Source organism: Rhincodon typus, chromosome 6 (assembly GCF_021869965.1).
Source record: "Rhincodon typus isolate 14 chromosome 6, sRhiTyp1.1, whole genome shotgun sequence".
NCBI lineage: Eukaryota > Metazoa > Chordata > Chondrichthyes > Orectolobiformes > Rhincodontidae > Rhincodon > Rhincodon typus.
The window spans coordinates 55118080-55143724 of NC_063337.1; the positions used below are offsets into that span (position 1 = coordinate 55118080).

At 41.3% G+C, this 25645-nt stretch overlaps 1 protein-coding gene across 2 annotated transcripts in view; it reads right to left on the reverse strand.

Moving 5' to 3' along the window:
* Positions 1-351: 351 nt before the first annotated feature.
* LOC109918411 (prolylcarboxypeptidase (angiotensinase C)) overlaps positions 352-25645 on the reverse strand; it is a 58718-nt gene continuing 33424 nt past the window's right edge. The window contains exons 8-11 of one of the 2 annotated variants that reach the window (XM_048597873.1): positions 24283-24470; positions 22928-23137; positions 1489-1566; positions 352-373 (exon numbers count right to left, since the gene is read on the reverse strand). In XM_048597873.1, the coding sequence (XP_048453830.1) occupies positions 367-373; positions 1489-1566; positions 22928-23137; positions 24283-24470 (483 nt within the window). In that variant the 3' untranslated portion in view covers positions 352-366. Of the gene's footprint in view, positions 374-1488; positions 1567-8400; positions 8999-22927; positions 23138-24282; positions 24471-25645 lie in introns of those variants that run through there. The other variant, XM_020518338.2, reaches the window with a different exon arrangement.

Below are 25645 nucleotides of genomic sequence, written 5' to 3' on the forward strand. Positions count from 1 at the left end.
CATTAGACTCAAAATGTTAACTCTGTATTTCTCTCCATAGATATTACCAGACCTGGAGTTTCTCCAGCATTCTTGATATTCAGGTATCCACCGGCTTGAATGTGGTTGTAATTCTAAAGTACCAAGTGTTGCAGCCTCCATCATGCGCACCTACTGGTGGGCATTGTTGAATGGCCGAACCAACAGTCATTAAAGGGATGTGTATGGTTACTCCGGAAAAAAATTTCAAAAGACGTTTGTGAATGTTTTTGCACAGTCAGGAGGGCTACTAATGTTCTATTTGGCTGCATCAAAATGAATTCTCCAATGCTTTTTCTTAGTGCTTCCTCTCCTTATATCAACCCCCATTTTTTTCAGTCTTCTGAATTAAAACCTTTGGAAGGAATGAACAAAAACATCTTTGGAAGGAATGACCAAGACTGGATGGACTGGATTGATTGGATTATTCATTTCGTATCCATCAGAACAATGTCAGTTATAAAGTAAAAAAATAACATTCCATAACATAGCAATTCTGTATTTATGTCAACAATGATATCATAGATGTCTAAATCGGCTATAAACTATTGAATTGACATTACAAGATAAACACTACCCATCAAAATATTAAGGGAGGACTTAACCAGTTTTCAAGCATTGTGTATTGTAACAATTGTTCTACTCCTAATGTAGCTTTTAGTAATGAGATGTCTCCTAGGAGACAATCGCATATCTGAGTTGCAATGCAACAAGCTATCAAGTACCATGTAATAAACCTGTACTGTTTATCAAGAGTGAGCCTATATTCTGCTGAAAAGCTCGGTATCGGTAGATTAGACTAATACCAATAAGAAGGATTAGTGATAGAGAATCCATTCAAGGCCTCCCAGATGGTTTAGCCGCACTATAATATAAACAGTGACAATGGATTTTGCCCAAATATAATATACATCTCTACGGTAATTAAATATTTATTCATTCTTTTTAACATATTTAAAGTGGACAGTTATCAAGAAGTCAAGCATAGTATTTCAATTAAGACATTTACCTCATCTTACACTGATTTTAGATTCAAATCTTAGCCATATAAGTAGCCTACTTAAAAAAAAACAATATTAAATTAATAGGTTCCTGTGTTTATTTAATTGACTAACAATTTGGCACATCATGACTATGTTTAACATATAAAAACATTGTTCATTTATAAAATGCTGTAAACTTGATTTTAATTATAATTGCACTCTATACAGTCTTGAAAATGATAGCAGAACAAAAGTACAGCAATTGCATGACAATAGTCTTAATGTAAATTAATTCCCAATCTATGCTGACATTAAGCAACAAACAAGGGCAAAAAATTTACTGCCATCCTTTTCATCGCTGTGTAGTCAGGTTTCCATGGTATATATTGAATAATTAACAATGAATTGGCTTGAAATATTTCAAAGTCACAGGTCACATAACATTTCTCAGAGAAAGCAAGGTAGTGATAAATAAGATGTTTCTCACATTGGCAGGATGTAGCAGTGTGTGCTCCAAGGATTTGAACTGGGACTTTTATTTTCCATTTGTATAAGCATTTGTATCCTGAAAAATAAGCGCATCTTGAAATTTGTTGATGATACTAAATAAGGGGCATGGCTATAAGGGAAGAAAGCAGCAGATTTGCGAAGACCATGGATAAGTTGGTGTAATTGGCAAACCAGTGATAGATGCAGTTAAATGTTACAAAAATAATTATTTTAATGCTATATAATCACATTGATGTCCCCAGTACTTTACAATCATTAATATCTTTTGATATATAGTCGCAGTTCTTTTTTTAAGCAAGCAGTGCAGTCAATTTGTTCACAGATCAGTCCCACTAACACTAAGAAATAAGTGAAACTGTCAGAGTGTTGTTGGGTAATGAATAAATGTTGACAAAGATAGCAGAACAACTTCTCTTCAAATAGTGCCTTCAAATAGCTTATGCTGAACCAAATCAGGAAGTTGAACCTCAGTTTAGTAACTTATGCAAAAGACAGCACTACAGACAATACAGCAAACACCAAACACTCAGAAGGGTCTAGGCCCGATACGTCAGCCTTCTTGCTCCTCTGGTGCTGCTTGGCCTGCTGTGTTCATCCAGCTCTACACCTTGTTGACTCATGGGTACTGATGCTCCTCTTGGATCCTCTTCCTCCTCCCTTTTCCTCCAATTCCATCCCTTCATCTAATCCCACTTCTTGCTGTGTATTTGCCATAACCTCTGACCTTCCTTTCTTTGATGCTGAACAATCTGTACTTAGCAAAGGACTTAGCTTTATTTCTTTACACTCCCATCTCACTGAGATTCAGGTGCAATATGATGCTAAACTCTTCTTCTGTTGTCTTTCCCTTCATGCCCATTTCTTTGGACAGGAATCCTCACACAGACTCTTTCAACCATCTCCAATATTATCCCTCCACCTAGGCACTCCCCTGGCCTTTTAACTGCACTTGATGACTTTGAGATTTGCCGATGCAACATAGGCCATTCTGATTTCTCTCCTTCCGTCACCCACTCAAACTTGTCTTTCTATAAACTTGCTGCACACTCTGTGATCAGGTTTAGCCCCGACCTTGTTATCAAACCCACAAATAAGGGTAGAGCAGTTATTGTCTGGCATGCTGACCTCCACCAGGCAGAGGCTAAACACCAACCCTTAGACACTTACTGCATCACCCCAATCATGACCCCACAATTATCATCGGGGTCTAGTTTCCAGGATTGTCACAGACTTCACGGAATCATCTTGAGTCTAGAAATCCATGCTGAGGCCATGCTAGGCCATCAAGAGACCGCCAATTCAGGCCGCTGAGGGACCACCATGCCAGGCTGCCGAGAGACCACCACTGAGGGCTGCCGAGGGAATACCATACCAGGCCAAGAGATCACCATGCTGGGTCTGCACTGAGGATGACAGTCTCAGCCCACACTAAGACCAGGATTCTGAGTCCATGCTGAGCCCGGGAGTTCAGGGCATTGCTGAGAAGAAAGGGAGAAAAAAAATACACAAAACAGAGAAAGAAGAGAAAATAAAGAAAAGAAATGGACAGAGCGGACAAGCTGCAGCTGAAGAATTCTAGTTTGCTGCCATCTTGGAAGTTACATGGTTGACAAGAACTCTGGCCCAGCATGGTCCAGGAGGAGAATGTCCCATTGGTAGAAATCTCAGTTTCCCCAGTACTGGTGTCAGCACGCCACAAACCAGAACCTATTTCTTTCATATTGGTATTTGAGCCACGCATTCATTTCTCTGATCTGATTTGTCCTATGCCAATTTTCACATGGCTAAGTGGTTACTAATACAGAAATTATGACCTCTGAATTTCAGAATTGTAATTTGGTGCCTAGCTCCCCATTCTGGCTGTGCATTCTTTGTCCTGCCTTTGCTGTTGGTGCCCACATGAACCACAATGACTGGATCCTCCCCTCACCTCTACAAGTTTCTTGCTGGACCTAAGCAGTTGTCCTGAGCCCTGGCACCAAGTAGGCAACACCATCGAGTGGACTCATGCCGTTTGCTGCCCCCTTGGTTTAAACATGAACAATACAGTGAGGTGAGAGAAACTACCCTTGACACCAAGGCAGCATTTGGTCTTGAGTCACATCAAAAACCTGACAGAATTTAAGTCAATGGGAAACTGTTTGGAATTTTACCCAGAACAAATTAAGATAATTGTGGTTGTTAAAGGTGTCATCTCAGTCCCAGGCATCATTATGGAGTTACTCAGGATAGTATCCTAGCCCTAACCACATTCAGCTGCCTCACTATTGACCTTCCCTCCGTCATAAGGTGAGAAGTGGGAATGTTCACCGGTGATTGCATGGTGATCATCGAATCATAGAATCCCTACAGTGTGGAAACAGTCCATTTGCCCCATCGATTCCACACCAACCCTCCAAACAGCACACCACCCAATAACCCACCTTCCCCCACTCCAAACCCCCCCCCCCCCCAACCCTACCCCCCCCCCCACCAAAACCATATCCCTATTTACCTTCATTCCCTATGGCCAATCCACCAAACCTGCACAATTTTGGATTATGGGAGGAAACCAAAGTATGCAGAGTAAACCCACACAGACACAGGGAGAACGTGCAAACTCCACATAGACAGTCACCTGGAATTGAACCTGGGTCCCTAATGCTGTGAGGCCACTGTGCTGCGCCAAATCACTAGTACTCCTCAGATTCTGAAGCAGTCCGTGTGTGTTCATACAATAAGACTTCAGCAACATTTTTTTTGAGCTCATAAGGGGCAAGTCATATTCATGCCACACACATGCCAAGCAAAGATCATCTCCAGCACAAGAACATTTAGCCGTCTCTGCGTTGTATAAAATGGTATTACCATTGCTGAATCAGCATTCTGAGCATTTCCATTGATCAGAAACAGAACTGGACCAGCCATATACATACTGTGGCTACAAGAGCAAATCAGAAGTTGGAAATCTTGGGCAAGTAAAACATCTCATGACTCTCTAAAGCCTTAACCATCATCTACAAAGGCACAAGTCAGGAGTATGATTGAATTCTCTCCAGATGCCTGAATGAGTGCAGATCCAACAACATTCAATAAGATTGACATCATCCAGGAAAAGCAACCCAATTTCATCAGCACTTGAAATACCTTAAACATTCACCACCTTCACCATTATCATATAGTGGTACCTGTACGTCACATATACAAGACGCATTGCAGCAACTCATCCAGGCTCCCTTGACAGCATCTCCCAAACCTGACTGCTTTAGCATCTAAAGGGACAAGGGCAGCAGATTCATGGAAACACTACCACTGACAAGTTTGCCTCCAAGCCATTCACTATGCTGATACGAAATTATCAGCAAAATTTTCCCAGCATCTGAACATGAACAATAGTAAGAAATATGGTATTGAAAAAAATTAGATTCTCAACGTCAAGGAAAGAAGTCAGAGTTTCACTTTTAAGATTTCAACAGCTGGGCAGGAACCCTGTTGGAAAGCAGTGAAGACCCAATTTCACTGCATTTATGTCTCAGTCTTAGCTAATCTTGCCTCATTTATATGCAGTTTGCAATTCTCACAGGTAGTGATGAGAAAATATTTGGCACCAATTCCTGAGTTCAAAGTCTGAATGGTTGCCTAGTGGATGCAGCTTCTTTGTGGTTTCTCAGGGCCTTATCCACTGAAGACAGTGTCAGCAAAACACCAGCCTCACCACATCGTCATGGCCAATGTTGGAGTAATTCAATAACACATTTAGTATCACTGCCTTTTGGAATAAACTGACACCCCAAATCACAATGCTCCTGCTTGGTCCCTCTGCTCGAAGGAACATACACCCATCTTATGCGTCTGCACATGATGCACCTTCAGGCTCTTGGCTTGCTTTTGCAGCACTCATTCACTTTGCTCACAGCATCTCTGCCTTTCCTTACCTTTCAGCGCTAGCAGAAAGCCAGGCAGCTTGCCGAGGCTGCCAGCAATGAACAGTCAATGAACTGGACATGTTGCTGTATCAATGTCACACCTATAGCAGGTGCCAGCAGCTTCCATGGCAAACAAACTGCATGTGCTTCAACCAAATGGCCGTATCTATATGCCGAAGGTGAGAAGTCCTTGAGTCAATGGGGACTTTGGCCAGTTAGGGGGTGCCGTCATGCTCAGTGAAGAGCACCATCTAATCTCAGTCCAGAGGGTTGGACACAGTCTGTTCTGCAGGTTAAGTCCAACCAGTCTAGGGATTACAGGTAGGTCATTAAAGGTGCTTTGGAGACATTAGTCCAGGGGTGTGGAGCCAGTTCTTCCTGCAATAGGACAAAGGGGAGGATTGAGTATGATGAAAATGGATGGGAAAGCTGTTAGTGGTGATGCAGGAGAGATGGTGAAGTGTCCACAATGGAGGAGTAGCAAGTGCAGATGGCAGAAAGGCATAATAATTTGAGATGGATGGAACGGGTGAGAGCCATTGAAGGAAGATGCTGTATGCAATAGTGTGACAGGTAGGCAATTAGCCTTGGGGAGAAATGTGTACAATAACACAGTTAGTTGAATATGATATAGCAGAGAGAAGGTGATGGTACTTAGTCATGTAGAGTGCAGAATGTCACTGGCTTTCTTATGGCTCTGATGCACGTTTCTTCTGACTTGGGTGGCTATCTCCAACAGGCTCAAAGCATTTTGTGTCCACTGACAATACTGAGGAAAGTCGATGACTCCCCTCTCCACCACCTCATCCACCAGGACTCCAAGACCCCTGAACACAAACCATGACGGCAAACGTCCTTTGTCAGCCAACCTCTTTAGAATTGCAGTCTACCAAGATACTTGGAATGTTTGTTTCTGGCTTGCAGCATTTGAAATGGTTTTAAATATGGCACCCGTGGTGTGGATGCCAGAAAGTCCCAGTGTCTGTGAGTACTTGCCTGTCTACCAATGAATAATTGCACTAGAAGTGCATTGTAAATGCCAGACAAAGTGTTAATAAAGCAAACAGGAGAGGGAACACATGATTACACGAGAAGGAACACATACCCATCGCATGCATCTGCACATGATGCACCTTAGGGCTCTTGGCTTGCTTTCCAAGGCTCATAGAAATCCTCCATGAAGCTCCCATAATTGACTATTAGTAAATATTTTTGAATTTCAGACCTGTATCACTATTCCTTCTTTGTCACTGGGTCAGATAATTCTCAACTCTACTTTCCCACCTTATTCCCATAACGCTTGGTTACCCTCACTGAAAAACAGAATTTGTCCATCTCAGGCTTAAATATATTGAATGAACTAGCCTCGACAGCCCTCTGAGGCAAAGAATTCCATAGATTCACTACCTCAGAGAAAATTCAACCTCATCTGTGTCTTAAAATGGTGATCCCCTACTCTGAGATTGTGGTGTCTGGTTTCTAGACTCTCCCACAAGGGGAAACACATTTCTGCATTTACCCTGACTTGGAAGTATACCACCAATTTTCATTGTCACTGGTTCAAAATCCTGAAATTCCCTCTCTTAATGGCATTGTGGGTGTACTTACATCACATGGACTGCAACAGTTCAAGAAGGCAGATTACTACCACCTATTCAAGGGCAACCAGGGATGGGCAATTAACATTGGCCCATTCATTGATGCACATATCCCACAATTACACTTTTTAAAAATGCAATTGAGATAGATTTTACATGAGACTTCTCTAAATTCTCCAACTAACAGGATATCCGGACCCACAGCAACAAAAATGTTTCAGCTGAATGATTTTCACCTGTTTAATTGGCTTTGATACGGTCATTTCTGTAATTCAGATTGGCTTCTGAACTTGCAAGGCTGGGTATCTCACTGAGAAATCTCGATCACAAGCAGTTTCATTCATTCTTTCCAAATAAACCAGTTAACATGAACTAATGCTGGAGAATTTTTAACATTATATTAATCTTTAATTTTTGTTTTGAATGAACATTGAACGAACTCATTTGCTGTTTGCTAATTTACAGTAAATGAGTTTTATCAAATTTTCTGGCTGGTTTCAATAGCAAACACAGTCTTGCATAATAAAATTAAATATTCTGTTTGTGCACTAAACAATCAAAAGAACTGCCAGGTCTTGGCAATATACCAAGGAGCATTTTATTGGGAAAATTCTGGGGCTCAAAGACTCTCTCCAGTGCTTTTGTACTGTTTAGAAGAAAAAGGCCAATAGGTGACTAAAGCTGCAAATAGCCCCTGCCTCCAGAGACTGGTGATTTACACCATAAAACAGCAATTGCTCCTTGGAGCATCTTCCATCCACATTAGAGAGGGATTAGGCAGATACATTCAGTTCTGCCAGCAGATTTCTCTTTTCTAAGCCCTCAATAGCCCTCTCACAGTCACTAAGATAATCACATTAGTTTTGTCATTAAAGGAGCTTCTCTTTTAGCCACTGTTTAAACTGCTAAAACCACCCATAGAGGTGACATATATTAAAAAAAGACAAATATCTGAATCTTATGAACTATGACTTTCACTGCTGCTGTCATAAATTGAAACTTTGCAAAGTGCAACTACTTCGATAAAATATTTTCACTGCTGATACTATTAACATTTGTCACACAACATGATCAAATTATATATTCTTAAATGACTATAAACAGCTTCTTGGCTTTTTGTGCTTGTGCAGATTTGTATTTGTTTCAGTTAATTCCGGGTTTTGAACAGTTTGAAGGGAAAACAGTAAGCCAGTCAAGCAAAGATTTCATGAGAGAGTCTTCGCTGACTTCATGAGTGAGCTTTGACATAAAGTTACGAATATTTTACTTCAATCTTTAACAAAGTAATTCAGTGTAATTTTTTTTCACAAAGATGTGTTTATTGTATATGCACACCATATCTTCAAGGCATACCATAAAGTAAGATACTGTATGCATTTAATAACGAAGCAGTGATTGTGCAATGATTTATTGATTACCAAGGAGTTATTTTTCTTCACATTTAACCAGAGTCATTCAACTATTTAGAGGTTCAAGAACTAATGTCACTCAGGTTTTTCAGAAAAGCAGAGGGTCTTGTGGTGCAGAAGTAGTGCCTTACATCTCAGCCAGAAGATTTGAGTTCAAGTCTCATCTGACCCAAAGGAATATCAAAACATGCTTAAACGGATTGATTAAAAATAATTCAAGCTGTAGCAATTTTAACTTATGGATTTCTTATAACTGTAAAATATGTTCAAAAATACAATGTCATCCATCACAATTATATTTTAACTGAAAACAATTACAAGCTGTGCAGTTAATTGTATTTTGTTTCAGAACTAATTCCTCAATCAAAAACGAATTGATTTCTGACCAAGTCAAAATTGGTTTTGAGGATTCACACCTGAATTAAAAGGATATTTTATTTTCAGTTATGTAAACAAATAATAGGCTCCAACTTAATTTCAAATATCTGTGTAGAATATTGTTTGAAAAGTTAATAGGCTGCAGAAGAATCGGTCCAACTTTTCTTATATTTTCAATATAATGTTTGTTGCAATATCTGAAAGAAGAAATGGAAAAAAGGATTGTAAAATTGGAATCATTTTTCTCTACTTCTTTAGATGATATAAGTGGCCTTAAGGCTCCAAAGTGGCAAAAAAAACCCCAAAGAACTGCAGATTCTGGAGATTAGAAGCAAAAACAGAAATTGCTGGAAAAGCTCAGTTCTGGCAGTATCTGTGGAGAAAAAGATGAGTTAACGCTTTGGGTCCAGTGACCCTTACACAGAACTGATCGTAGCCAGGAAGAGGTTGGTATATATGCTGAAGATCAGATGAGGGGGAGGGGGAGGAGTAAATTCCAAAATGACAGTTGCGGTGGCATGTGGACTTTTGAGGTTGTTGGTGAGGGTACTCACACTTACACCATGAATAGTCACTGGAAGTATCCAGAACATGTAGACCACAATGTCAATCAATTTTTGATATCAACAGAGCCAATTTGGGGCTCTTGCGATGCAGTGGTAGTGTCCCTACCTCTGAGTCAGGATGCCCAGGCTCAAAGTCCCACCTGCTCCAGACATGTGCAATAATCTCTGAGTGGGTTGATTAGAAAATATCAATACTACCAATTTGGAACTCAAAACTGCAGCAAATACACTCTTTCAACTTTGCACAACAGAAATTGTGTTAGCAGAAATAAGGACAACTCCCACAAACACTGTTTAAGGGGATCAGCTTACAGGTTAATTGCTGATTGATTTCATCTGGATATAGCTATGAGTGTACAAGTATTTGTATTCTGTGTAGTTGTTTAAAGTTGTAAAAGTTAACAAGGAGTGGTGAGGGAGATGCTAAAGGGATTTTTAGTTACTTCAAAGCTTCTGCACAAACCAATTGCTGCCAGACATTGGCACAGTGGTAGGCATTTCCCGTAGAGCACAGCATTACTTGGAGGATCCACACAGTTCACCCAGTGCAGGACAAGTTACTGGAAAAAGGAGAAAGGGGGCAGGGAGAAGATCACTCAACAGGAAGCAAGATCTGCTCAAGGTATTCAGGAGGCAACCCTCCAATCTTAACCTCAGCAAGGAACAATCTGAGAAGTGTCTATTCACCAGTATGGCAAGTGCCTGCAGCCACAACTGCGGTCTCAATGCAAGGACTGCATTGTCAATGGCTGTGAAGGTGACTATGGTTCTTTCTAAGCTGAAACTGGAGATATTTGCAACACCTCATAATTTACCATCCACTGCTGCAGAAGAGGGGTCACTGAGGTTCTATTCAATGAGAGGTAAGTACAGGATGCTGCATACGGAGTGAGCACATGGTTTCCCTAGGCATATTGGCATCCCCATGGTGCAGCATACTATAGACTGCACATCAATTCTACCAGAAATGAAAGCAATTCTACACATACACTGTCCAGCTGGAGAGTGACCAAAGACGGTGAAGTAAATATTGTCCTCAAAGCAATCATAATCCCCTAAATCTGTGGCACTCATTATACCAGCTGCATTTTAGCCAGGAATACACATCAAAAGATGGTTACTTATCAATGGGGATATTTGCTGACCACATGGCTAATGACTGTAGTGTGTAACCCACGCACAAACTGTCAATGTACTCAAAAATGAAAGCCAAGCCACAACACAAAACATGATAAAACAAACCACTGCCATGTTAAACCAATACCTCTACTGGCTGGATCACTCTGAAGGAGCCCTGCAGTACCCAGTAGAGTTGTAACAACATTTGTTGCCTGCTAAATATCTCGCCAACTTGAGGGAACAATCATTAACTCACAGCTATACAGTGGGCAGTTGGTGATCAGGACCATGATGAGGAGGAAAGGGAAACTAGACAATGTAAACAACCCCTTCTGCCCTGCCATCTGCAAATAACATATCGAAGTGTAATACCTGCAACTGCAAACCAAATTCCCTACTCTTCAACAATCCCAAACCTCGCCATCCCTTTTTAATGACCTGGCCACAAGACAAAAAATGTAAAAGTATTGCAAAATAAACATTTCAAACTAAATGTAGAAACGAAATCATACCATATTGCATATAAATATAAACCAATCACCCTGTGCATTACTTTCATACCTGTTTTCTGTGTTCTTTTGCCATCCCAGGATCCTACCTGGTTCTGTTCCAGTGGTTGCTGCATGGATAATGAAACGTGACTTTGTTTTGTTGAGGAAAGGATAGCTTTGCAGGATGACCTCAAACAGTTGTGGTCCCACAGCATAAATGGAATTTGTCTGGGAAAAAAGGACCATGGTGAAGTGATGGGTGTGAGAGAACAAATGCTGTTGTTTTCAGAAGAGAGGACTGCTGATTCTTCCTCCATTTGACCATCACCACTCTTCTGGGGTATATCTTCAGCAATCCTTTGTTTTTATTTTTTCATTTGTGAGACGTGGGCGTCGCTGGCTGGCCAGCATTTATTGCCTGTCGCTAATTCCCCCGAGAAGGTGATGGTGTGCTGCCTCCTTGACCTGTGGGTCACCGGCTGTGGGTTGACCCGCAATGCCGTTAGGGAGGGAACTCCAGGATTTTGACCCAGCAACAGTGAAGGAACAGCAATATATTTCCAAATCAGGATGGTGAGTGACTTGGAGGGGAACTTGAAGGTGGTGATGCTCCCATCTATCTGCCGCTCTTGGCTTTCTAAATGTAAATGGTTGTGGGTTCAAAAGGTGCTGCCTGAGATCTTTGGTGAATTTTGCAGTGTATCTTGTAGACAGTACATACTACCAAGAATGAGTATTGGTGGTGGAGGGAGTGGATGCTTGTAAAAGGTAGTAAAATCCTAGTAAAAGGAAAAGTAGCTGGACAATCACAAGCCAATTCATACAGTGAAATCCACACATACAATGACAGCTGTCTCAGCTTTCACTGGAGCACCCAGATCTTTTGCAGCTTGTTCATTTGCTTCAATGGAAACTGAGATATTGGTAATTAGGCACTGCCCAATGGTTGGGATCACAACTGTGAGCAGAGTAGGTCATCGTTTCCATGCGAGAAGGGATAGGCTCCAACTCTATAAAGAGCCTTGTGCCAAATTGTTGCTGGACTCCTCCATGTCCCTGACAGGTGCCAATCCCACCTACTAGCCTCTAAGTTATCTGAGCAGTTGGCTGCGAGTGTGAAATCAGAGCTTTTTATCAATACCGTCTTGTTGCTATTCCTCTGGTATCTGGCTAAGTATCCGAAAAGAGAAACAGTAAGGCAAAGACATTAGGAGGGAAGACAGTGCGAAGGTAAAATAAGCAATCCTACATCCTCAAGCTTATAAATCTTGAAGGTGTCATTTGAGGAAGAAGATTCATTATAAGAGTATTGTCACCTTTGGTGGTTTCAGCCCCACCATGAACCACGGGCTCAGCAAAGGATATCCCAACAATGGTCTGCACCATCTCCTCCTTTATGGGGTTAGGACATGCAGGGAAGTCAGTCACTTCCTGGATAGTTCTGCTGTCTCTAAATATGTGTCACTCTGTCCTACAAGACAGGGAATTGTGTCAAGTAAATGGTGTGTAATTTATTTGATTGATAGGCCTGACATGGTGAAAAAGCTGACAAAAAAATAGGAGCCACAATTAATAATACTACTAGTGTTAGCACTCCCTTTGTCTTTTACTCTGGGGCACACGTATCATCTGTTCCGTATACACCTCCTCCCCCCTTTTAATACAATGTAAAACCAAAAGAAATGTGGCCAAAAGAGAAGGGGGAGTGGCGTTTTTGATTAGGGATAACAATCTGGCTATACTTAGGGAGAATATTTCTGGGAATATGTCCAGGTAAGTTATTTGGGTGGAACTGAGATATAAGAAAGGGATGATCACCTTATTGGAATTGTGCCAAAGACCCCCCATTAGTCAGCAGAAAATTGAGAATCAAATTTGTAAGGAGATCTCAGCTATCTGTGAAAATAATAGGGTGGTAATGGTGGGGGAATTTAACTTTCCAAACAGTGACTGGGACTGCCATAGTGTTAAAGGGTTGGATGGAGAGGAATTTATTAAGTGTGTACATGAAAATTTTCTGATTCAGTACGTGGATGTACCTACTAAAGAAAAACTTGACCTGCTCTTGGGAAATAAGGCAGGTGTCAGTGGGAGAGCACTTTGGGGCCTGTGACCATAATTTTATTCGTTTTAAAATAGTAATGGAAAATGATAGACCAGATCTAAAAGTTAAAGTTCTAAATTGGAGGAAGACTAATTTTGATGGTATTGGGCAAGAACTTTCAAAAGTTGACTGGGGGCAGGTAAAGGGATGGCTGAAAAATGAGATAACGAGAGTCCAGAGACAATATGTTCCTGTTAGGGTGAAGAGCAAGGCTGGTAGGTGTAGGGAATGCTGGATGAGAAATTGAAGTTTTGGTCAAGAATAAGAAGAAAACATAAGTCAAGTATAGACAGCAGAGATCGAGTGAATCCCTAGAACAGTATAAAGGCAGTTGGAGTATACTTAAGAGGGAAATCAGGAGGGCACAAAGGGGACATGAGATAGCTTTGGCAAATAGCGCTAAAGACAATACAAAGGGATTCCATAAATTCATTAAGGACAAAAGAGTAACTAGGGAAAGAGTAGGGCCCCTTAAAGATCAGCAAGGCCGCCTATGTGTGGAACCACGGGAGATGGGGAGATACTAAACGAGTATTTTGCATCAGTGTTTACTGTGGAGAAGGATACAAAAGATAAAGAACTGGGAAAATAAATAGTGACATCTTGAAAAATGTCCATATTACAGAAGAGGAGGTACTCAATGTCTTAAAATGCATAAAGGTAGATAAATCCCCAGGACCTGATCAGGTGTGCCCCAGAAATCTGTGGGAAGCTAGGCAAGTGATTGCTGGGATATATGTATCATTGATAGCCACAGGTGAAGTGCTGGAATATTGAAGGTTGGCTAACGTGGTGCCACTATTTTAGAAAGGTGGTAAGGAAAAGTCAGCGACCTATAGACCGGTAAGCCTGACATCAGTGGTGGGCAAGTTGTTGGAGGGAATCCTGAGATTCAGGATTTACACATATTTGGAAAAGCAAGGACTGATTACGGATAGTCAACATGGCTTTGTGCATGGGAAATCATGTCTCACTAGTTTGATTTGAGTTTTTTGAGGAAATAAGAATGAGGATTGACGAGGGCAGAGTGGTGGATGTGATCTATATTGACTTCAGTAAGGCGTTCGACAAGGTTCCTCATGGTAGACTTAGTAGTAAGGTTAGATCACATGGAATACAAGGAGAACTAACCATTTTGATACAGAACTGGCTGGAAGATAGGAGACAGAGGGTGGTGCTGGAGTGTTACTTTTCAGACTGGAGACCTGTGAACAGCAGTGTGCCACAAGAATTGGTACTGGGTCCATTGCTTTTCATCATTTATATAAGCGATTTAGATATGAACACAGGAGGTATGGTTAGTAAGCTTGCAGATGACACCAACATTGGAGGTATAGTAGACGGCAAAGAAGGTTACTTCAGAGTGCAACAGGATCTTGATCAGAATGGTCAATGGGCCAAGGAGTGGCAGATGTAGTTTAATTTAGATAAAAGTGTGGTGCTACATTTTGGAAAGGCAAATCAGGGCAGGAGTTATACATTTAATGATAATGTCCTAGGGAGTGTTATTGAACAAAGAGACCTTGGAGTGCAGGTTCATAGTTCCTTGAAACTGGAGTTGCAGGTAGATAGAATAGTGAAGAAGGCATTTGATATGCTTGGCTTTGTTGGTCAGTGCATTGAGTGTAGGAGTTGGGAGGTCATGTTGCAGCTGTTCAGGACATTGATTAGACCACTTTTGGAATAATGTGTGCAATTCTTGTCTCCTTTCTTTGGAAGGATGTTGTGAAACTTGCAAGGGTTCAAAAAAGATTTACAAGGATATTGCCAGGGTTGGAGGGTTTGAGCTATAGGAAGAGTCTAAATAGGCTGGGGCTATTTTCTCTGGAACATCAGAGGCTGAGGGGTAACCTTATAGAAGTTTCTCAAATAATGAGGGACATGGATAGGGTGACTAGCCAAAGTCTTTTCCCTGGGATGGGGGAGTCCAAAACTAGAAAGCATAAGTCTAAGGTGAGAGGGAGAAGATTTAAAAAAGACCTAAGGGGCAACTTTTTCGTGCAAAGGGTGGTACGTTTATAGAATGAGCTGCCAGAGGAAGTGGTGGAGTCTGGTACAATTTCAACATTTAAAAGGCATCTGGATGGGTATGTGAATAGGCAGGATTTAGTGGCATATGGGCCAAAAGCTGGAAAATGGGACTAGACTTACTTGGGATATTTGATTGGCATGGATGAGTTGGACCGAAGGGTCTGTTTCCATGCTGTGCATCTCTATGATTCTATGACTCTTTCAGCTACTTGCTGTAGGATGCAGAAGGTATAGAGACAAAGCAAGAACAAAAACAGAAGTTACTGGAAAAGCTCAGCAAGTCTGGCAGCATCTGTGAAGAAAAATATCAGAGTTAACATTTCGGGTCCGGTGACCCTTCCTCAGAACTGGGAAACCATCGGTTTATATGCAGAAAATAGGGAGGGGGATGGGGTAGGGAGTAAACGATAGGATAGAGCCCAAGGAGAGAGAACAGCAGTTGGATAGACAAAGGAGTAGATAACGATCTGGCTAGGAGAGTGAATAGTTGTTAACGGGGACTATTAGTGACTAACAATAGGTAGTGTGTAATGGCAGGCTATGTGATAATAAGGCCTGGTGTGTAGGGTAGGAGGCTGGGACATGGGAGAGTTTAGGCCCTACAATTATTGAACTTGATATTGAGTCCAGAGGGCTGCAGGTCCCCAAGGAAAAATGAGGTGTTGTTCCTCCAGCTTGCATTGAGCTTCGCTGGAACACTGCAACAAGCCAGAGACTGAGATGTTGGCCGGACGTTGCCTGAAAGGAAAAGACAAAGTTTCTTGTTAGCACAACGAATGAGCCAGAGGATGAAGTGGAACCTGCAGAGTGGTGCAACCCTGAGCCAGTGACTCACTGCAACATCTCTTCTATGCATCCCCACCTTGAAGAAGTTCTCCTCTCTCTGATGGGATTTCCGTTCCAATCTCTCTTCTTGCCCACCGACATTAATTTCACTGTCAGTCCTGGTGTTTGACCAAGTATTTGCAAAAACTCGTTTCCACAGCCATATCACATTCCTCAGTGACTGCCTCCGGCTCAGACTCACCCCACGTGAATTCCAACTGAAGTTTCACCCCTCATGTTTGAATCCTCTCACGATCACAGATATCTCCGTTATGTTCAACGTTCCACAGACATTTTCGCCACATCCTGAGATCCACACTCAGTGCCATGTAGTGTCACATGCACACTCTCAAACTTTCTCTCCAACAGCATCGCAACATGCTGGCTCAGGACTGCACACTCCACAGTTTCACTTCATTCTCCGGCACATTCGACATGCTAACAAGAAACTTTTTCTTTTCCTTTCAGGCATCAAGGCCCACAAGATGAAACAACTCAGCGATACCCATGGCCTTGTGGAACCTTCCTCACCTGCCATTCCCTCTGACTCCATCTCCTCTCCAAACCCTACCTCCTGTCAGGTATTCACCATCCCTCTTAACCTTCCGCTCTCCAATGCTGAACGTTCTGTACTCAGCAAAGGCCTCAGCTTTATTAAAGATAACAAGGTGTAGAGCTAGATGAACACAGCAGGCCATGCAGCATCAGAGGAGCAGGAAAGCTGACATTTCAGGTCTGGACCCTTCTTCAGAAGTTAAAGACTATAAATTTCAGTTTTAAATTATCAGATTTACAACAGTTTTTAATCTGGTAACTCAGATCTGCAAAATTAAACAAGAATATCTTACATCTCTTTCACTTCAATCATTCACTCTTATTTAGGCCTTTTCACACTGTGGTGTAATATGCCACCTTGTGGATTTATTGAGAATCAACATACCACATGACAGAACTTGCAGCTTCCACCTGAAATCATTCTGAAACCACAGATGATAACTGATTCAGTTACAGTCAGGTGGAACTGATATTGTTGGTAACCAGACAAGTACCTACCCAATCCTCTCCAAAACACATCAATATCACAGAATTCAGGAAGCAATTCTTCAAGTTGAAGTAAAGTCACCATAGTCCTACCAGACCATAGGGCTACCAGACCATAGAGCTACCAGACCATAGAGCTGTTCTCTCATTAGAGATGGGTGACTGATAGTAATTTAACCTTAGGGTCACCATGCCTCAGGTGAGAGGACAGGTTGAGAAAGAGAGTCCTTCATGGGAACCTTAGTCAATGCAGGAATTAAACCCACGCTTTTGGCATTACTCTGCATCAAGCCAACTGAGCTAACTGAATGCAAGGCCTGGAAACATTCAGACTTGGGCAGATCGCTATCAGATTATAGTCATTTCTCAAAAGTAATCATGTTCAACAAGAGAGCACAACTACATCAATTGACATTCATCATCACTGAAACCATCACCAACAACATCCTGGGGTTACCAATGATGAACCGCATTAAAAAGATGGCTAGGAAGTGCAAGTTGGAGGCCAAGAATTCTGTGGGGAATAACACCTCTTGATGCAGTAAAGCTTACCAAATTTTCCCTGAAAACTCAGCCTTCAGGAACGTTCTTCTTCCCGAGCGGAGGACTTTGAAGTGCTCAGAGAAAGTGAAGTAAGTTGTAACCCTACCCAAGCCCCTGAATGGTAACTCATTACCCAAGGAATTTCTGGAATTCTCACAAATACCAACTTAAATAGATTATTGCCCCAACTATTTGCAGTGAGCTCTTCAAATGCAAGGACAATGTTAATTTTCAACTTGGCTGATCTGTCAGGACTTTTGAAACATCTCATCTATTACTGCGTGATTTCTTTCACATATTCCATTACTTAAGGGCCTTTCTGGTTCCATGTTCATTACCACAATGCTCATATTTTCACACAAATCCCTCAATTCATCACTGGCAATTCCCACTCATTGTCAGTTCGGAATTTAACTAGTACCCTTAGTCTTGTCCCTAACAATTTCTCCAGTACCTTGTCCACTTCTCTTTCGCTTTACTATGTTTTATTGTGAACTAACTAAATCTAGTTGCCATATCTAGGAACTGCAAGATGATTTTTTTCCCCTTATCCCATACCTTTCAGTCCATTATTACTAATTTGTTGAAGTATCATGTTCATTACTGGGTGACTCACTATAGGTGTGATGGTGCTATTCCCTATATTTAAGAGCAAGGGTATTTCACTTGAAATTTTGTCTTTGCTGATGAAGTGATTTACCCCAGTTACATCAGAAGTAACCACTGTTCATTCTGGCATATTTCAATATGCTGTCATCACCAAAACTGAAGCAGGTAGAACTCTCAAATTCCTTAACCGTACTTATTTGTTAAGAATCTAGCTAACATTTCAACTAATCCATTCCATACGCTGTGGATGGGGAGCCACTGTTTCACACAGTGCAATTGATTGAGTCATAACTAAAGCATTCATTACTGGTCCAAAGCTTCTTGCAACAAGTGTAATTCCTTCTGGTTGGTCAACATCTCTTCCTTCCAAACTTTCCAATCTCACACATGATTTCAAAAGTCTTGTTATTAGGACAATTCATTACATAATGTATTTCATGTCATACCTAAAACACTTGTTGATCATACCTTGAGTATTTATGGGTTCACTGTTCTGGCATAGTCCCCCAACTCCTGCAATCTGTTGTAATTGCCAGATACCTCTTCTCACTCCATTTAATCATACTTTTCCTTTTGTACTGATGCTTATGGCCTGTATCTGTGCAGTCATGCATCGCCACTACCAATGAATGCTTCTTTTGTCCGAGTGCTAAATGAAGGCATTTGGAAATGAATGTTTTCTCAGGATTTTTAAAGGCTTCCTACTCAAATTTAAAACTGTTTCTTTTCTGAAAAATCTAACCCCATTTGGGTATTTATCCACATTCAACAATTTCGAGCAACCCAACAATTGAAGGGCAAGTACTGAATTAGGAATCTCCCAAGTAGGATTACTGCAGTCTTGTATATGGTCTGTTAAATTCCACGACATGTACTTTGACAAATTTAGAAAACAGGATGGATATTTCAAAGTCTGACCATGCCTCGTTGCATGTAATAGCACATTTTTCTTGTTAACATTTATGGGCTAAATGTTTTAGAGTTCCCAAATTTTTCTCCATTTCCAATTGTTAAACCAAAACTCTGAGAATACTTTACTCCTGATCTTGTGACACACATCCACATATTCTCGAATTTTTAATTGACTATAAGGTTCAGCTTCAAAAAACACGTATGAAATCATGTCCCAATACTTTGCCCTTGGTCTCAGCCATTCTTCTCATATACCCCAGTAACTCCTAATCTTCTGTCTGAAAAGAACTGTTATGTGCAATCTCCACCTTTATGCAACCATCCACCCCTACCAATGTCAACCTGAGATCAAGCCAGTCAGCAATACAGAAACCAAGAAGCCTCGGTTTGTGGATAGAGTTTATTAACTACTCAGTTTAACAGTTCCTCCTCCAGTGGTCCCCACCATCACAGATACCAGTCTTCAGCCAATTTGATTCACTCCATGCGATATCAAGAAACAGTTGGAGGCACTGGATACTGCAAAGGCTATGGGCCCTGACAACATTCCAGCATTGCCGCTCCCCTAGCCAAGGTCTTCCAGTACAGTTGCAACACTGATATCTACCTGGCAATGTGGAAATTGCCCAGCTATATCCTGTACATAAAAAGCAAGATAAATCCAACCCGGCCAATTACCACTCCTTCAGTCTACTCTCAATCAGTAAAGTCACTATCAAGTAGCACCTGCTCTGCAATAACCTCAGTGACACCAGTTTGGATTGCATCAAGACCACTCAACTCCTGACCTCATTATAGCCTTGATTCAAACATGGGCAAAATAACTGAATTGCAGAGGTGAAGTGAGAGTGATTATCAAGGCCACATTTGTTCAAGTGTGACATTAAGGAGCCCTTGGAAAACTGGAACCAATGCTTCTCGGGGGCAACCTGTCCAGTGGTTGGAGTCATGCCTGGCATGAAGAAAGGTGGTCATTGTTGTTAGAGATCAGTCGACGCAGCTCCAGGAGCTCCTCAGGCTAGTGTCCTAGACCCAACCATCTTCAGCTGCTTCATCATTTTCCTTCCCTCCATCACAAGGTCAGAAGTGGGGTTGTTCATTGATAACTGCATAATGTTCCGCACCATTCACAACTCCTCAGATACTGAAGCAGTCCATGTTCAAATGCAACAAGATCTAGACAATATCCAGGCTTGGGCTAACAAATTAAAAGTAACATTCGCACCACACAAATGCTAGGCAATGACCATCCCCATTACGAGACAATCTAATCGTTGCCACTTGACTTTTAATGGTGTTACCAACACTGAATGAACCACTATCAACAGCCTGAGGGTTATCATTGACCAGAAACTCAACTGGACTCGTCACATAAACACAGTGACTACAAGAGCAAGTCAGAGGCTAGGAATGCTGTGGTGAGTAACTTACCTCCTGACTCCCCAAAGCCTGTCCATCATCTAGAAGGCACAAGTCAGGAGTGTAATGGAATACTCCCCACTTGCCTGGATGAGTGCAGCTCCAACAACAACCAGGAAGCTTGACACCATCCAGGACAAAAATAGCTTGCTTGATTGGCACTACATCCACAAGCATCCGCTCCCTCCACCGCCAACCATCAGTAGCAGTAGTGTGAACTAATCTACAAGATGCACTGCAGTAATTTGCCAAAGATCCTCAGACAGCACCTTCCAAATCCACTACTACTTCCATCTAGATGGACAATGGCAGCAGATATATGGGAACACCAACACCTTCAAGTTCCCTTCCAAGTCACTCACCATCCTGACTTGGAAATATATTGTAGTTCTTTAGCTGTCGCTGGGTCAAATTCCTGGAATTCCCTCGCCGCATGGCATTGTGGGTCAACCCACAGCAGGTGGAATACAGCAATTCGAGAAGGCAGCTCACCACACCTTCAAGGGCAACTAGGAATGGGCAATAAATGCCAGTCAGCCAGCAATGCCCACATCCCACAAATGAATAAAAAGCTCCTTGCACACACTGGTCTCATCTGCTCCCCTTTCCAGTGGGGAGATGAGGAGCAACATATGGTAATTAAGTGTCCCTAGGAACTCAGAGTCCATCTGCATCATTCCTCGTGCCAATTCTGGACTTAATTTCCTTGGGAATGCCAGTTTTCATGGTCAAATCAACCGCTGCCACATGTTAAAATCAACTAATAAATGGGGTAGGGAATAGGGTTTTAGATTTTTACAATGAGGGTGAGTTCATAGGTGGCCGTATGCACTGATGCAGCTACCGCAGGCTCTGTTACACTTGGGGCAGAAAGTGGTCACAAGGAGTGGGTGGGGTATTAGTGTGGCAGCACTGTTTTCACTGGACTTCCATTTTTTCTCAACGGCAAGTCTCGAGGTGCTCAGTGCCTTCCCAGATGCTCCTCCTCCACTTTGGACAGTCTTGGGTCAGTACTTCCCAAGTATTTGTGGGAATGTCACACTTTGCCAGTGAGGCCTTGAGGGAATCACTGAAGCTGGGAGTAGAGCACCTGCCTGAGGAGTCTTGCGTCGGCCATGCGGATGATTTGCCCAGCTGTCATAGCTGATCAAGGGTGGTCAGTGCAAGGATGCTGGGGATGTTAGCCTGGTCCAGGATGCTGGTGTTGGTGCATCTTTTTCAGGATCTTGTGCAGGCAGCATTGGTGGTACTGCTCCAGTACCTTGAGGGGCCTGCTGCAGACAGTCCAGATCTCGGAGTCATATGGGATGGCAAGAAGCATCACAGCTCTGTAATCCATGACCTTGGTGTCAAGTTTGGTGTTGTGGTTGTCCATTACCCTTATCCTCAGGCAGCCAAAGGCTGTGCAAGCACACTGGAGGTGGTGCTGGATCTCTTCATCAATAGCTGCTTTGGCCCACAAAGCACTCAAAATGTATTGTATGTGGTCAACGTTCTCCAAGACCTCCCTGTGGACCTTGATGATCAGGGATTCATTCCACAATGTTGGCCACGTTGGAGGAGGACCTTTGTCTAGCAGACATTCAGGGGGTGACTCATGCTGTCATATGCCTCCATAAAAGAGCTGATGATGGAAGGAGTACATCCTCTTAGATTGCACAAGTGGTTTGGGATTACACTGACTACAAGTCAGATAACTAATTAAAATAGGGAGGCACGATACCTGTTGTGGTCCACATGGTGCAGGGGTAAATTCAAAATTTTCCAAAGGTTTAAGTGAAAGATATAAGGACAGTGCACAAGACACTGATTTTCCCATCTTATGCATATCATTTATTTGAAGGAAGTATGATAACAATCTAATCCTTAAGACCTTTCAAACAATGAATAAATGTAACATTGAAAGGGTATACATGAAGAATGGTAAAGGAAGATATAATGAAAAACAAAATATGGTTTCAGTTATAAGCTCAGTATGTTCTTAAATTGGGAAGCATGGAGTTATGAAACTTGTACCATTTCTCTTTGTTACAAAGCTATGGAATTATTCACAAATCCACTGAAACACAACTTGTATTTGAATCAGAAAGGTCTGACCAGCAAACCACAATTTAGATATGTAATTGAACACAGTGCACCATGAGTTAATAATCAAAGTCATGAAACACCGTAGCACGTGTGCATAACAAATTAACAGGGCATGATTTGGATTACAAAACAAGATTAGTTTGGTTAAAAAGCATTCTATTACTTATTAGACAGTCCAGCTTGCATCACCAAGTATAAACCTTGTCACGCACAAAATGTAAAATTTATTTTCTGGGCAGTATAAAAGCATCAGTTGAACACATGCTGTATTGTGAAAGAAACATACAGCTAATCAGGTCAAAAATCAGCAACATTCAAGAGCAATATCCCCTGCAGAATATAGCTTAATGAGGAAGAGATACACATCTTTCATTTTACCATAGCACTGGTTCAGTTTTTGCCTGTTCAATCCACTTTTTAAAGTATTTGACTTCCAGAGTTCGTGCTTTTTGGACAGAGACAGGGTCCTCTTTGTTGCTTAAGCGCAGGTCTAAATGATGTGCTCCCTCAGGAATAAGTATGGCAATCAACGTATCAGAGATAGATTTAGTCACCCCTCCACTTGCCCATGGATCCAAACCACCATTGCTGTGAAAAGCAAACAAAACCAACAGTTAACAAAGCTCAAAAATGATTTTACAGAATAAGTTCAGACAACCCTTGTTTAAAGCCTATTCAAATAGCATGTTTTAATTTCAGTGTGATTGCTAGATTAGGAACATTCAGCAATAGCACTGATTTCACATTTGTTTTAGCAAGGTTACCTTTGTTTTCTCAAAAGTAAACAGTTGCTTTCTGCCTCTCTCCACAACTTTCCCAACTTGCTACCTCTCCCACTCCAATAACCCTCCTATTCACCGCCTCCTTCCCAGGCCTTTGCTTATCACCACTGTTTCTGCTCTGTTGACCATCCCAATTCATGGGATCTCTTGTTCACAACCTCCTTTAAATCAAACTTTAAGCTCTCTATTTGTTTCGTCACTTTTTGTCATTCTTTGTATCTGCATTGAACCTGTGCTAGTTTTCGTACTTTGTCTGCTTTTTCTTTTAGTTTTATGCCATACCTTCTCATCTTATTTGTCCAAGACTGCACTTCGGCAAATGAAGCTCTTGTGCTGTAGGGTATAAACTGATACCGTTTTACGTTCAATTCCTTTTTGAATACCTCCTTAGGAGGCAGGGATAAAGATCCCAATAGCTTAATAGTTTCACAAAACACAAGGTATCTACAAGAAAACTAATCTCCAAGATATCAAATCCACAAAGTGAGATTCCATATTTGGAAATCCATTGTTCAATTATAGTTGGCTAACACTGGAACAGTGGCAAGTAAGATATGCATTCCTATAGTTTCCAACATGAATACTACTAATAACTTGCTTGGCAAGAAATCTGCTTTTTATTTCAGTTGTGACTGTTCCATTGAAAGGATCTAGATGATCACAACATACTTCTAATTGGTAATAGGAAATAAGCACAGTTATGCGTAAAAGATTTTTACTATACCTATTCAGCCAAACATTTCTAGTACCCGTTTGAAAAGGTCACTGCTACATATCTACAATATAATCATTGAACACTTTTTTTACACTAGAAGTTGCCTCCACACATCAACCATTAGCACAGCTGTAAGAAGATTTCTTTCTTATAAACCATCAACTTTATTTTTACATCAAAAATACACTTTCGTTTCCAAGTGATACTTGAACATTGTGCTAGTTTTAAAAACGCACCTGAAGACAATATTGCTGTGTGAACTGATATTTTTCCCACCATAGACTGTAGTCATCCATTGAGGTCTAGGAAGTAATCCCCAGTCTTTCTTGCAGTTATCAGAGTACGATTGGAGGTCCCATGGCATTGGTTCAAACATGTCATTGATGCCATCAGAACATGAAGGCATCACCATTTCTGTGCAAGTCTGATAACAAAAAATTGACAAAAGTATAAATCTGTGACCAAGTGTTTTTTTAAGACATCTTGGCTTAAGCTGCACATTAGAAACTGAGACAAAGAAGTGACGATGTTTAAGTTATGCATATTGTAAAATTGTATGGACCATTCATGGGCATCACTATTTAAAAAAATGTTTAAACAACCTGTCATTCAATACGAACCAACACCAGAAAAGCTGGCTGACTTTACCTCTCCCTTACTTATGGAGTGAAAGCCAATTGTGGCTCTTTATTAAACAATGTCTAACATAAAGTAGACAGGAATTTGAACACGGTCCATTCTAACCTGTATGGTTTAGACCCAGAATACAGGAAAATTACTCACATATACAAAGGTAATTTCTAAGTATGACTTAACGGAAGAAAAGGAAAAAAGCGAAACATGTTTGAAGCAGAAATCAACAGAACAGGGATTAAATTCACAAATTGCCACCAAGTAACTTAATGATAGTAAGACAAGTTGAAACATTTGAAGGTGGTTTGGGTGGGGTGGATATACATCAGATATAGTGAGCAGTCAGGAAAGTAAATGCCATATTGGTCTTTAGTGCAATATTTGGAGCACACAAATATTACGTGGCTTTGGTGAGGCCACACCTTAAATACTGTGATCAATTCTGATCTCCATACTTGAGGATGGATGTATTTTCAATACAGACAGCATACTGAAGGTTCACTACATTGATTCTTGGAAGAATGGTTGTCCTATAAGGGGAGGCAGAGCAAATTAGGTCTATAGTCTTTGGAAATTAGAAGAATGAAAGGTGATCTCACAGTATTCCAGCTGTGGCCTAACTAATGTTTTATATGCTCAATCATAGCCACCTTGACTAATAAAGCCAAATATCCCATTTGCTTTCTTAGCCACCTTATCTACCTGTCTTGATGCCTAACATGAGCTATGGACCTGTTCACCAAGGTCTCTCTGAACCTCTGTACTTTGTATGGTCCTACCATTCATCATGAATTCCTTCAGCTTGTTAAAGCATCACCTCACTTTTCAGGACTAAATTCCATTTGCAACTATTCAGCCCAACTGACCAGCCCATCTATATCTTCCTCAATTTTTACCACACCACCAACTTTTGTGTCATCTATGACCTTACTGATCATACTTCCTACATTCATGTCCGAATCTCTA